This window comes from Ursus arctos, unplaced genomic scaffold (genome assembly GCF_023065955.2).
Source record: "Ursus arctos isolate Adak ecotype North America unplaced genomic scaffold, UrsArc2.0 scaffold_7, whole genome shotgun sequence".
Classification (NCBI taxonomy): domain Eukaryota; kingdom Metazoa; phylum Chordata; class Mammalia; order Carnivora; family Ursidae; genus Ursus; species Ursus arctos.
Genome location: NW_026623089.1, coordinates 38,797,856 through 38,811,890, shown reverse-complemented (window position 1 = coordinate 38,811,890; position 14,035 = coordinate 38,797,856). Strand labels below are relative to the sequence as shown.

The following is a 14,035-nucleotide window of genomic DNA, read 5'->3' as shown; positions in this document are numbered from 1 at the left end:
CCTGTGCCGATACCTCACTGTCTTAATTACTGTAGCTTGATAACGGGTCTTGATATTTTGTTCTTCAAGATTAACTTTTCTTGGCCCAATACATTTGTATATCAATTTTAGAATCATCTTGTTAATGTCCCCATCCTCACCCTATACTTCCCACCCCAGACTTTCTCCCTCCAAAAAGAAAACAAACAAACAAAACAACCCACTGAAGTGGTCAGAGGGCCAAAAGGAAAACCAGGTGAGACTGGGATCCTGGAAGGTACAGAAGTATCAGCTGCTACAGACATGCCAAGTACGGCAAGGACAAAAAGGGGCTTCTGATTTTGGGGAAGTAACTATTAATCCTGGGCAAAGTTTTACCAAACAAGCAAGAGGAGGTAAAGCGCAGTAGCAGGTTTTAGGCAGCCAGACAGGAACGAGAAACACGGCACCTCAGCAGCAGAAAGCCTTGATCGTAGGCCCAGCGAATTCTGAGAGACTGAAATTTAAAAGTGCATCTCTCTAATATTTTTTTTATTGCCTCAATTAATTCTTCATAATAATTCTGTGTTACTGAATAAGCTTCAGGAGCTAGTAGAAAATATTTGCTTGGAAAGCTTACGTGCTAAGAAGCCTTAATCTATATTTCAAGTATTAAATGACTGCACAGCTACCAATAACTTCTAAACACACATCTGCACATACACACACCCAAACTACAAAGATACTTCGTTTCAGAGCTTATGCATTTTCTCAAAATGTTTTCCAAAAGACACCCATCCTAGGCAGTAATAAAAACAAAATTAAAAAAAAAAACAAAAAACAAAAAACAAAATCAGAGCCATAGTATAACCTGAATGAAGACAGCTTTTCTTGAACAAAAGATGTAATGCTTGGAAAGCCTGCCAAATATGTCCCGAAAACATATGTAAAAGCAATTCTGTGAATGCTGACTGATGATGCTAGACTTAAAAATGTAATTTGAGGGGCGCCTGGGAGGCTCAGTCGTTAAGCATCTGCCTTTGGCTCCGGTCATGATCCCAAGGTCCTGGGATCGAGCCCCACATCGGGCTCCCTGCTCAGTGGGAAGCCTGCTTCTCCCTCTCCCGCTCCCCCTGCTTGTGTTCCCTCTCTCGCTGCCTCTCTCTGTCAAATAAATAAAATCTTAAAAAAAAAAAGTAATTTGATCAAGATGTTAGTTGTCTCTACAAAACTAACCACATAAGAATGCTAAGCTCCCTAATTTATTAAACATAATACCAAATGTGCACCAGTAGCCTCTAGCAGATGGAGTTAAACTATTTACTTATTCTCCAAAAACCCCCTTATAACTTAAAAGATTTGGTTCTACAAGTGTAGAAAATAAAATCTTCCTAAATCTGTTTGAACATAAGGCAAAGCCACGGATTTTTCAGGACTGCGGAGATACCCTCCACCACTACAGGCATTAGGCACCAATTCAAGAAAAAAAGACACTGTTCCCAGTACCCTCACCTATATCCTCCTCCTCCAGACTGGCATGATCTAGTTCAACTTGTACCTCCGCTCCTCCAAGGACGGCCTGGAGACGTTTTTGTTTTGCTGTGATCTTCTTTAGCTGTTGTTCCTTGAATGGTAAATATTGAATACAGAAAATGGCAACAAAGTGAGTGATTTATTGTTAAATACAAAAGATAAATTTAAAAGCTTTAGTCAAAAGCAAAACAGAACGAATTCCATGTTACTATTATTATAGAGAACCTTATTTGAGCAACTGCCACTCTCTAGCGGGATGTAGGCCTAAAAGCATTTCCATCAGGCAGGCATCCCTGTCCCCACCCACTCCCTGGCTGGGCGGCCCAGCTTTCTACGTGCCTGAGCACTTAAGTTCACATGTACTGACTCTCCACTGAGGAAGTGGAACTGCTCTACTTGGTTTTCTCCATTGCACACTGCGTACAGTATTAAACTTTTGTTTCCGACCTTAGCAACCGACAGACTATGGGGTCAATAAGCTGTAGGATAAGAAACAAATACAAATGTTCGAACACTTGAAAAAGTCAGCCTCCTTTGATAATGTACCATATTTACGATTGTCCTTTACAGTCTTTTGTAATAGTATTCTATCCAATCACTAGACTTTAAAAGGAATATACATTTAGATATACCCTTTTACCCTACCCACCCCAGACCCCTCTTTGTCTTCTCTCCCTCTACATCACCAGTGCTAAGCTATGCAGCCATTCCTAGGGCCTCTCCAATTAACTAGGCCTGTGATACCTGGTTCTTCTTTCCAAGGTCGAGAATATTTAAACATCAAATATGAGAGTGGGATGAGGAGAAACGCTGAATATAAATGCCATGTTATACTTTTATACATATACATGCAATGCCTTTTCTTTCAGTTTTCTCTCACTTAATCTCATTTAAACAGCCTTTCTAAAAACAAACAAACAAAACACAGCCTTTCTCTTTGAACAGTCTATCTCAAACCATCAAAGGGCTATTTTAGAAAGATAGGAATATACAATTGACTTGGACTCGTATCTAAAATGGCCCAAAGTCTGGTCCTCACTGCTCCTTGAAACCTCAGCCCACCAGAAGCCCGAGGTCAGAGGTCTCTGAACGTCCATTCGCAGGTTCCCACAAGAAGCAGATGTCCTCTCTGCTTTGGTGAGACTCCGACTCCCTGAAGCCACTGCTAGCTCTAACCTTTGGGCTGCTATTCTGGAGGGAGGTGACAGAAGATGGGATGGTGAGAATAACGGACTGGTGAGTGGAAAGCAAAAGGAGGCACTGAGTCTATAGACATCACTAGTAAAGCTTAAATAAGAGATGCGAGGACTTCACTCACTGCCGTGGGCCAGCACAACGATATCTGCTCGTCATTTTGGATGGCAGAAATCAAATGATCAAAACTAGTCATTCCTATCTACTCTGATATATTTTCATAAAGCATAAATTCTAAAAAACGTTTCAGACCTCATAAAAACAGTGTCCTAAGTAACAGATATTCCCTACCCTGAAGTTGTACAAACCTAAGTGCACACCCATCAGTGTGTCTGGGTGAAGACCATAATACCTAAGAACAGTGAGCACGAGTGTGTGAGGGGTGATGGCTGCAGCAACAGGAAACACAGTGTACGTAATCAGGACAAGCAGGAGCCAAGCAAAAAAAAAAAAGTTCACACACACAAGGAGACTGATGAGAGGCCTGCACGCCAAACAGGAGCCTAAGCTGGCACAGCAAGGGAGACTATAATCATAAACATCAATAAGGCAGCATGCACAGCCAACAAGGGAACCTTTCCTCAAATATGTGTGTATGTATGTGTGTATTTTAAAAGATATTCTTTAACAGAAGATATGAAAGGGAAACAGCTGAAATATTAAACATAAAAAAGGAACTCAAAATTTTCTATTATAGCTATTTCCTTCACGTCTTAACTACTTTTCAGAATACTGCCCAAATATTAAATGAACAGAAATGACTTTTTCAAAAATGCAATACTTATGTGTTATTTGGAATCACCTTATTATACTTCTGTCGTTTTACAGAATCTAGTTTCCTGTTGATGTCTCTGTTGGTGGCAGCTTGAGGGCTAAGTTGTTCAATAATTTTATTGATTTGCCTTAGGGATGTTGTACATGACCTGAAAAATAAAATAAAATGTCTATTTTCCACTCTGGTAACATTTTTTTTTTATAGTGTAATGTGAAGACAGAAATGCTACAAAGATGTCCTTTTACTTCTTATTAACTAAAAGACGAAAGAAACTAAACCAGAATGCATGTACATGTTGGCCACATAAAGAACTTGAAGGGTTATTAGAAGTTTAAAGAAACTGCTAGGGTTTTCTTTGATCTGGCTGACTGAAATCAGCACATTCCCATTTGTAAGCAGTTCATTCATTCTACAAGCATTTTAAGTGTCTACACGATTCAAGAGACTGTGCTAAAACAATGTGCAATAAGTTATCCTTTCAGATGAAAAAAACATGCATATACGTGGTTTGGGGTTTTTTTAAAGATTTTATTTTTTTAGAGCAGTTTTAGGTTCACGGCAAAATTGAGAGGAAGGTACAGAGACTCCCATATATCCCTTCCCCAAACACACACAACCTCCCCCATTATCAACCACCTATACATGGCTTTTTAAAACCCATTTTCGAAGTCACACCCAAAGTTTGGAAAAGTACTAAAAATGCTGACACATTTTTTTATATAAGTCAGATATCTGTGACAATATTTTTCTTTCACAATACTGGAAGACTTATTTGCTGTAGCGTAATATTTTATAGTGTGAAGGAAAAAAAAAACAAAAAACAATCCCTAATACAGTGTTCCTAAAACAGACACCATAGAATGGTAATCCCCAATTTTCAAAACATAAATTCAATCTTGACACTTGTATAATTTGCTACTTGTATCCTTTGCGGATTTCAGGACAAAAGATATTATCAATTCAAGTTACTGGCAGTCTAACCACGTGTCACCATGGAGCTAGTATTCATCTGCGTGGTAATTCTGCAGCACTCTGATGTCACCTATGCAAGCAGTAGGCACATTTCCAAGGTCAAATGCAAAAGTGTGTTCCTTATCAGGAGTCGAGCACCTCACACCTGGAATACTACAAGTATTCCAGAATACCTGCTACTCAAGAGGCCAAAAGAACACACCAGGAAGCTGCTGGCAGAAAACAAGTCCTTTAGTTCCAACAGAATTCTGTACCACAGTCTCCCTGGCTGAGGGTAGCCAATAACTCCTCATTCTTCCCTTCTCTCCCCTCCCCTAGCCATCCCCATCTGAGACTGCACCATTCCTCCACCCATTCCTTTACTCTTTCGTGCTTGCCTGACACAGCCTAGAACACTGGTCAAGACAGGGAAGACTGGCTATAGGAAAGGAGCTCAATCTTCACCTGCCCCACCCTTCTAGCCCAGGTCCAGAGCCTGCTTCTCCTCTAACACACAAATGAAGTTTTCATGGAACTTCATCTTTCCTATAGAGTCACAAGTAGGAGGAAGAAAGGAAAAGCAAGGAGTTGTTTCACAATACTTCTAGAAATATAAATCTGAAAAATTACCAAAAGACTGACACTTGGTTTAGACACAGGAAACTGGAAAGAAACTATAAGACAAGAGAAAAATGGGGGGGGGGGGGGTGATGTGTTCCTGGTATCTCAAGTAGCACACATCACCTTAGGTACACTTCTCCGGAAAACCATTTTGGGCACATGCTTGTGAGTTCTGGGGTACTCAGAACAGTATTTCTCTCTAAGACATTATGCATAAACAGGTTGTTGTGAGCTGGCCTGAGACCCTGACTATCTCGTTCAATGCTGCTCCTGAGGGAAAGGGCTGGAGTTCATACACAAGGTCAAGGACTGCCCTGATTGACTCCATCCACCAAATAAGAGGTTCTATAAATCTCCTAAATTTCTGGAATACCACAGCTATTATCTGAATTTCTCCATCACATGTAAACACAAATTCTGCAATCAAAGAAGATGGTCCACACTCACGTGAGGTCATCCAGGACTGACCGATACTCCTTCTCTGCATCGGCAAGTTGGGCCGCACGGCTGGCCTCATGAATGGCGCTGTCCACCTGCCGAAGCACACCCTGTTCCAGCACGTCCTGGTCATACACATCCACACCCAACCCCTGAAGTTCAAGGGCCTGCGCACTCGGCTCCACTGTCTGTATCTGATGTCTGTCGATGTGCAGCAGGGCCGGCCCTCTCCTCGGAACTTCTGATGAACACCCCTCGGCAGAAGTGGATGGTGCATTAGCAGAGGAACAAGAGGGGAGACTTTCCTCCACCGCCACGTTGCCATCATTCTCTTGCTTGATTGTCATTTCTTGTTTATCACTGACATACTGACTTTGCAAACAGTCTTGCTCCTGAGTTTGACTTGAGTGGGGGATTCTCGCATTTTGCATCCTCTACTGACTATCTGAAAGGAAAAAAAAATGTAATAAGCCTTTTGGTTATAAAGAATTGATATTTATATAGTTTCTTAAAATTTTTATAACTAAAGGAGATTGATTTCTCAAAAGATCAAGTAATAATCCTCCAGTTAGATAAATTTGAGTTTCCAAGTATTACTTTTCTTAAAAGGGTACAAGCTATATATCTTCTTGAGTTCTGATAATAATTAAGAAAAATTAACCTAAAAAAAACAAAAAAACAACAAACAAGAAGAAAAAAAACCACAGTATCAACAACAAAGGACATTTGGAGAGCCAGCTAAGAAAACTGGCAACCAAAATCCTGACTGACACCCTAAGAGTCTTCTCCAAATCAACTGAAGTCATCTGACTGCCACTTTCCAAGTTAGCATCTTCACTGCATTGTGGCACAAAAGATTCACAATATAGTGGCATGATCAACTGAGATACACAAATTTAGCGAAGTATGGAACAAGCTTCTCTATGAAACTAATCTCTAGAAACTTTAAGGTTGAACATTTACTCTAATAAACAAAAACTCTGAGCGAGACATAATATCACCACCAAAATCTCAATCTGAGAAAGATTAAATACTATCAAAAATAACCCCATTTCAATGTGCAATACAATTTCTGCCAGTCAGGTTGGCAAAACAGGTTGGGCCTGGTAATACCCAGTACAGACAAGGAAGATCCACTCTCACATAGTGCTGGTGGCAATATAAATTACTGAAGCTTTTGTGGAAGTCAATTTAACAATATCCATCAAGATTTAAAATGCACGTGACCAGGTATTTATTCCACAGAAATAATCACATACATACAAAGATATTCACTGTAGCATGTCACTAATTTAATATAGGCATTAAGTATTTTCAGTGACACTGATATAAGTCTAGTGAACTGAAAAAAAATCACGGAGTATAAACACATTTATGTTGGATAAAAAAATGGATGTTTGCATCTGCATGTTTGGAATGCATTCAATGTGATCTGGAGATAAACACTAAACCTGCAACTGTTGGGATGGAGGAAGCAGAAGGAATAGGGAGGAATAAAGGAAGCTTTCACATTTCACTCCACATATTTAGGAGATCCTTGAGTGAAAATGTATTCACTATATTGCCTGTGCAACTCAAATAAATACATTAAAAAGGAAAGCAATAACCAAGAGACAGCCTTGGTTTTCATTTAACTGAATAAGCTAAGGTTTCTTTCACCACCAAAACTTTATTTATATAAAGATACCAGATGTTCTCCCAATAAGCCCCACTGATTTCTCATTAAATAAAACCATCCTGGCAGCCTAAGCACGAGGATACAAAGATGCCAGGAACTTAGCGCTATCCCTTCCAGAGTAGCTCATTCTCTAGGGGAAGAGAAACATGTCAGTAACAACACAGGAGGGCAGGTCTGTAGAAGAGGCACCAACAAGAGGCCACCTGGAAACAGAGGGAGGGACAATGCATTGGGTCTGGAGCTAAAGAAACATTTACAAGCTAAGATTTGAACCCCTGGCCCCGGGCCTGATACACAGAAGATACTCCATATATGCTGAAGGGAAGCAACGTTCAGAAAGGAGTCTAAAATAACAAGTTTGATGTGGACAACTACGCCACTGGTGAATTCACTCATAAAAATGAGAATCTCAGAAAGGAAGCAAATGGGAAGCAGAAGGAGGGACTGGAGAAGAATCAGAATCTGGAATAAATGTCCTATAGAAGGGAAAAGCTGATGGGGAACAAACACTGGTGACAGGTGTGGAGGCCCCCCCAAAACCACAGACTGCCAACAATCCCCAAGGCTGTAAAATTCCCTCCTTCAGTAATCAGCAGTCCCAGGGGAAATGTCACTGTTGGGAGTTTGCAGAGTAGAAGTAGCAGAAGGGCAAAAGGGCATGGATACAGATGCTGAGACGAGTAGTTCAAGTAACTGAACTTGGGGTCCAAGCTGGAGAGATTAAAAAAACAAGCCAGAAGGGAATGGGATAGGAAGGGAGGGAAGGAGAAAGGGAGACATCAAGAAGCCACTTGGAGAATGACTGTGGTCCAAAGGGCAAGTCCCCTGGGAATGAGAGCTGAAAACCAGGAGGTTCTCATCAGACACTAAACAGTTTCAGAAGTGAAATAAATCATCCACTCAACAAATACTTGATGTTGATAGTCAATTATACCAGACAGTGTACTAGGTTAGCTAGTTTCTGTCACCATAGAGCTTACAGTCTCTTGGGGAAGACATACATTTTAAGAATTATATACACATATACATATTTACACATTTAAATATGTATGTTCATATATAAATTATACCCACAAATGTAATTATGCTAACTGCTATAAAAATACAGGATTCTTTAGGACAAAATAACAGAGGGACCTACTTGACAGTGCAGAGGTAGGTGTGAGAAGGGAGACCTCTCTGATAAAGTGATACTTGACCCGGTATCTGAAGGATGAAAAGGATTAATCAGGCCAAAAGTGGAATGAACATTTTGCAAAGAAACGTGTAATTGCTAAGGCTGGTAAGAGCTGGTGCACTTGGGAAAATGAAAGAAGGATGGAACACAGTGATAATTTTTTACTTTATCCTACATGAATAACTGAGTTAAAGTTGCTGATAAGGACTCCATTCATTGTATAACTCTTACAGAATTGTCTCCTAACACTCTGCAAGTAGTAATCATCTGGAAAAACAGTATCTTCATTGTCCTGCCCTTGAGCACTGGGACTTCTGTGGGCGGAGCTGGATACTGGTTTGCAGATTTGGTTGTAAACACATCTAGCTGGGGAGGGAGTGAGGCATAAGTGAAGATGGAGGCGTAGGCAAGGTCACAAAGAACGTGGGAAAACATGAACCTGGATTTTATTCCAATTGCAATGGAATGATTTTTAAGAGTTTTAAACAGGATGGTGATGGCATGACCTATTTCAAGTTCCTAAGAGACCACCTGGGCTACCGTATGGATAACGGACTGGCGGAAACAGTACAACAAGGAAATGATGGGCGACATACGGGTGAAAAATGACGGCAGCTTGCTTGGAACAGAGTGAGAGCAGTGAGGTTGGATGCTACGTAGGAAATCAATGTTACAGCATTCGTATACGGACGGCTCAATCCTCCTTCACACGCTCCCACTTGACAATATCAATGCCCAAAGCGCCTGACTTGTATTTACCCCGATTCACTCTTTCAAGTAACAAACAACTCCAATATTTTAATCGAAATCAAAAAGGGCCCCGTTGATCCTGCGCGCCGGGGCCGACACAAAGCCCAGAAGTTCAAGTTTCCGGGCGGGCCCGCTAGCCTGCCGCCGGCCCGAGGCTGGGACAGACCGCCGCCCCAGGTGAGAGCGCTCTGCTTCGTCACTTCCGGCCGCAGGTGCGCCGGCATGGAAGGCGCGCGCCCGATTGGAGGGCCAGCTCCCGGTAGGCCCTGCGGATGGGCTCCCTCAAGGCGGCCAGATGCCCGAGGCGAGGCCATGGGCGCCTGGGAGTCCGAGCGGGGCCCAAACATGCCCTGCTCGACGTTCAGCCCGGCGGCCCGAACACTCACCCCAGGGCCGCGCGGCCACCCGAACAGAAATGAAGACGACACCTCCGCCAGCAGCCGTGGAAGCCGGACTAGGACCGGCCGCGGCGCATGCGTCTTTTGTCCGCCGTAAGCACCGCCCCCAAGCGTGACACGACCACAGCGCATGCGCCGGGCTGCCCTGGACGAGCGTGTACGGCCACGTGATTGGAGGGAGGCGTGTAGCCCCGCCTTTTTATCTGCGACCTGTGTGTGAATGTTGTATGGGCTGGTGACCATGTCTGTGCCTTGGGTCCAGCGCTTCAGTCCTGGTCAAAAAATACCTCTTTAGTGAGGCGATCAAAAGGATTAAAAGACATTTTCCAGGAAGAAAGAGAGGGGGAGAGAGGTACCCGTGTGCAGTGAACCCCAAAGAAAATAGGCTTGAGGAAGGGAGCCGGCTTTAATGTCACATTTCAGTAGCCATGCGCGGTAGACGTTGTTGCTCCCTCTTGGTCATCTGGTACGGCTGTTAGCACGCAAAGAATAGGGAGAGGCCTTATTTATCTCTGTTGCCCCTCCGCCTCCTACACACATATCTGGGCGGGAATGGTATGTGTGTGTAGTGGGCCTACATGAATGTCTCGATTGCATTAGTGAGTCAATTATTTAATATCTGTCCTCATATCAAAGAGGTAAGAAGGATTCTGAGCCAAATGAGAATTTTTGCTCGGAGCTTTTTAAGAAACAAAATATCCACACCTAGGTTCAGAATGAAGGGAGGTAAACAGCTTTACTTGAGGAAGGAGTAGCCCAGGATGGGTGTCAGCCTTATCAACAAGGCACCTTCTCAGCCCAGGGATTCCAGCACTGGAAGAGGGTGGATTTTCTGGGGCCAGCGCCAGAAAGTCCTCTGGGAGTAGCAGTGACTAAGGGAAGGATCTTTGTGGGGGGTTTAGGGAGGGGGGGTGCTTTGGTTTGTTTTTCTGGAAAGGATATTTGGTCCTAGGAAGTGCCTTCCTCACTTTGAAGCCTGAAGTTGGACCATAGGAAAAGGGGGCTGGGAAGCTACTCAGTAATACTACCATATCTGTCTTATCCACAGCCTTTGCCTCAAGTCATCCCACATAAAAATGTAACTTGTTTTTTTAAAAAGGAATGAAGAATTCTAGTGATCTCCTGAATACAATAATTGAGAATAGAAAGGCATTGGTAAGATATTAGTTTCAATGCTTGAATATGAAAATTGTTTCTCCCCAATACACAGTGGTTCCTGACCATTTTGAGAATGAGGTCCCCTTTTTAATGTGCACTATTTTGGTGAGCCCCCATGTATCAATCAGAATTTGGACAGGAAGCAGATGGTAAACTCAAACTAGGTAGTTGAGAATTAATAACTTTTACAAAGGTGTGGAAAGGATCAGGAAAACAACTCAGATGGCACAGTACTCCTGGGGCTAGCAAGACTTTAGGAGCTATTGCCATATATTATGAGCTGGATTGCATCCTTCCAAATTTAAACCCAGTACCTCAAATGTGACTGTATTGGATGAAATCCTAACCCGCAGTAACTCAAATGTGATTGTATTTGAAGACAGGATCTCTGAAGACCCTAAAAACCTTTTATTAAGTTAAAATGAGGTTATTGGGGTAAGCTCTAATCCAATATAACTGGTGTCCTTATAAGAAGAAGAGATTAGGGCATGGACATGCACCGAGGAAAGACCATGTGAAGACACGGAAACAACAGCCATCTACAATTGAAGAAGAAAGGCCTCAGAAGAGACCACCCCTGCCAGCCCTTGATCTCAGACTTACAGCCTCCACACTGTGAGAAAATAAATTTCTCCTTTTTAAGCCACTCAGTCTGTAGTAATATGTTATGGCAGCATTAAAAACGAATACACCATCCCTGGGCATGAAAAGGTAATGGGAAGACTAGGTTCAGAAGAGAATAGTTGAAAAGACCAGTTGAAATGTACCAACCCATGGTCACTCAGTGGGAGGGAACTGGGGAAATAAATACCCTGAACTCACTACCCTTTCATTATTTCATCTACCACTGCCTCCCATTGATCAAAACCTACTGATGGCCAGAGGGCAATGGAGACCGTTGATGCCATTCTGTATAGATCAGCCTCTTCAAGCACAGGGCAGGGTTGAGAGAGCTGGAGAGTAGGTTTGGAGGATCAAACTGGAAAGATGCATCATTACCCCACACAATTGTAATTATCCTTTTAGTGTCCCTTTAATTTAGGAAAGGTGTAATGAAACCGTCACTATTAATTCAGTAAAGCTTTTTAGATGAATTTGTATTTAGTTAATTAAAGGATCTATGTACTTTCTCTAAGCCAAGTTTCTCCTGACTTCTGTTGCCTGAGAGTAGTAGTAAGGTCACATTAGCAGCAACAACTCAGATTTTGATGATTCCTGTGCCCACTTGAATACTCAGGATCCTTCTTTTCACTCATGCCCTTATGAATGGGATTTAGTGTCCTTATGAAAGAGGCCCCAGAGAGATCCTTCGTCCCTTCTGCCATGCGAGGACACAGCAAAAAGATGGCTGTCCATGAACCAGGAAGTCAGCTCTTACCAGACACCGAATCTGTCAGCATCTTGATTTCAGACTTCCCAGCCTCCAGAGCTATGAGAAATAAATTTCTATTGTTTCGAAGCTGCCAGGTCTGTGGTGGTTTGTTAGCAGCCTGAATGGGTTAAGATAGAATACAAGAAGTGGTGCGGGTTTTAGTAACTTACTTTAACACTCATTTACGATCTTAAGTGTCTGTCAGCCAAAACCTCTCTCCTTTCCCCCTACATCCATTCAGCCCCCAAGTTCCATTGACTGTGCCTCCCCCATAGATTTCACACTTATCGCATCTTCTCCATCCCCTCTGTTCAATTTTCTTTTTTTTTTTAAGATTTTATTTATTTATTCGACAGAGATACTCTGTTCAATTTTCTTAACTGTTGCAACCAGTCTCCTAGCCCAGTCTTGCTCCCTAACCATACAATTGGATGGGGATTTCAGACCCTTCTGATCATGTCTCTCTTCTGCCTCAGACCCACCCCTGCAGGATAAAAATCCAAGCTATTTAACATGTTGTCCAAGCCATTTTATTATCCTGCCCAATCTGATGTTTCTGCACTCTCTGCATGCCTGTGCTCAAGATTTAAGGAACTATTTACTACTCTATTTGTGATGTGCTGCAGTCGGCTTGGACTGGCCAGCAAGTCTATTGTGTGTACCTCTTTCCAACTGTCTTAGTTTTCTCAGGCTGCCATACCTGGGTGGCTTAAACAACAGATATTTATTTTCTCACTGTTCTAGAGGCTGGGAAGTCCAATTCAATTCTGGTGTCTCTTCCTTTTCTTTTTTTTTAAGATTTATTTATTTATTTATTTGAGAGAGAGACAGAGCATGGGTGGGGTGGGGGGAAGGGACAGAGGAAGAGGGGCAAGCAGACTCCCTACTGAGCAGAGATCTCAATGTGGGGCTCGATCCCAGAACCCTGAGATCATGACCTGAGCCAAAGGCAAACGATTAACTGACTGAGCCATCCAGGTGCTCTTGTCTCTTCCTTTTCTTATAAGGACACCAGTTCCACCAGATTAAGACCCACCCCACTCTTAAGACCTTATTTACCTTTAAAAGTGAATTTTATGGTATGTGATGATATCTCAATAAAACGATTTTTAAATACGTTGTAGTACATTAGGGCTTGAATTCTTGTCTTGGAACTCTTGTGACAGCTACCATTTAAACAAGCCAAAGGGACATTAAATGAACTCGAGATGCGTGAGTGAGGTCGCCCTCAGCCATTCAGTCGCACCTGACACCCAGACCTTTAGCTGACCTCAAGGATCAGCAGAGCTGGCCCAGACCAGAGAAATTCCTCACTCACCCATAGAATTGTGAGAACCAATGAATATTGACTGTGTTAAGCACTGTGTTTTGAAGTACCGTGTTATGTAGCAAAAGCTAACGGATATGGAAGGTGACCCACAAGGTTGTCACAATGCTCAGTGCCAGAGATGTGGAAGACAACAAGGGGGCTCCCTTCTTAGGGGTCACCATACCAGAGAGGACCTGCCAGGTCACAGGTCACTGCACTGTTGTCTACAGAGCAAGCACATCTACAGGGACTCCAAAGCCTGCACAGATGGCTGACATTCAAAGAAGATACGGGAATGAGAGAGCAAAAATAGAGCCACTCCTCACACCAAGAGCAGGTGGTCCTTAAGTGGGACCCTTCTGGGCACTGCCCGAAGAGCAGAGACACCTGGGGCTTGGAGGGTGGGAGGGAGGGAGGCCATGTGCTTTTCTCTGCCAGCAGCCCACTGCTTCTGAAGACCTGGGCAGAGAATCCTAACACTCAAAGAACCTGAATATTTACCTGAAAGGACACAAAGGTTTTAGCCCCACGTTAGAATACTGGCTAGGTGTGACCTGGCTGATCTTGTCTGGCAAGAGACCAACTTTTGTTTCTCCCCAGTTTCAGGAACGGAAAAAGAACCCGAGAAAGCAAAGTCAATAGTAATGCTTATCAGAGCGGGGGGGAAATCACATTTGTACATTGCTAGGTTAAAACTGCACAATTCAGCCTGTGACCTTTTTT

General features: G+C 42.8%; 1 protein-coding gene across 6 annotated transcripts in view; it reads right to left on the bottom strand.

The window, feature by feature from the left end:
• Positions 1 to 9,583, bottom strand: part of ERCC6 (ERCC excision repair 6, chromatin remodeling factor) — a 72,402-nt gene extending 62,819 nt beyond the window's left edge. For 2 of the 6 annotated variants that reach the window (XR_003312077.4, XM_048219008.2), the window contains exons 1-4: positions 9,462 to 9,552; positions 5,480 to 5,915; positions 3,488 to 3,608; positions 1,471 to 1,582 (exon numbers count right to left, since the gene is read on the bottom strand). Coding sequence is in view for 4 of the 6 variants with exons in the window: in XM_048219008.2 (XP_048074965.1) it covers positions 1,471 to 1,582; positions 3,488 to 3,608; positions 5,480 to 5,901 (655 nt within the window). In the remaining 2 variants the exon portion in view is untranslated. Of the gene's footprint in view, positions 1 to 1,470; positions 1,583 to 3,487; positions 3,609 to 5,479; positions 5,916 to 9,461 lie in introns of those variants that run through there. The other 4 variants (XM_026481547.4, XM_026481548.4, XM_048219009.2 and 1 more) reach the window with 4 other exon arrangements.
• Between the last annotated feature and the right edge of the window lie 4,452 nt (positions 9,584 to 14,035).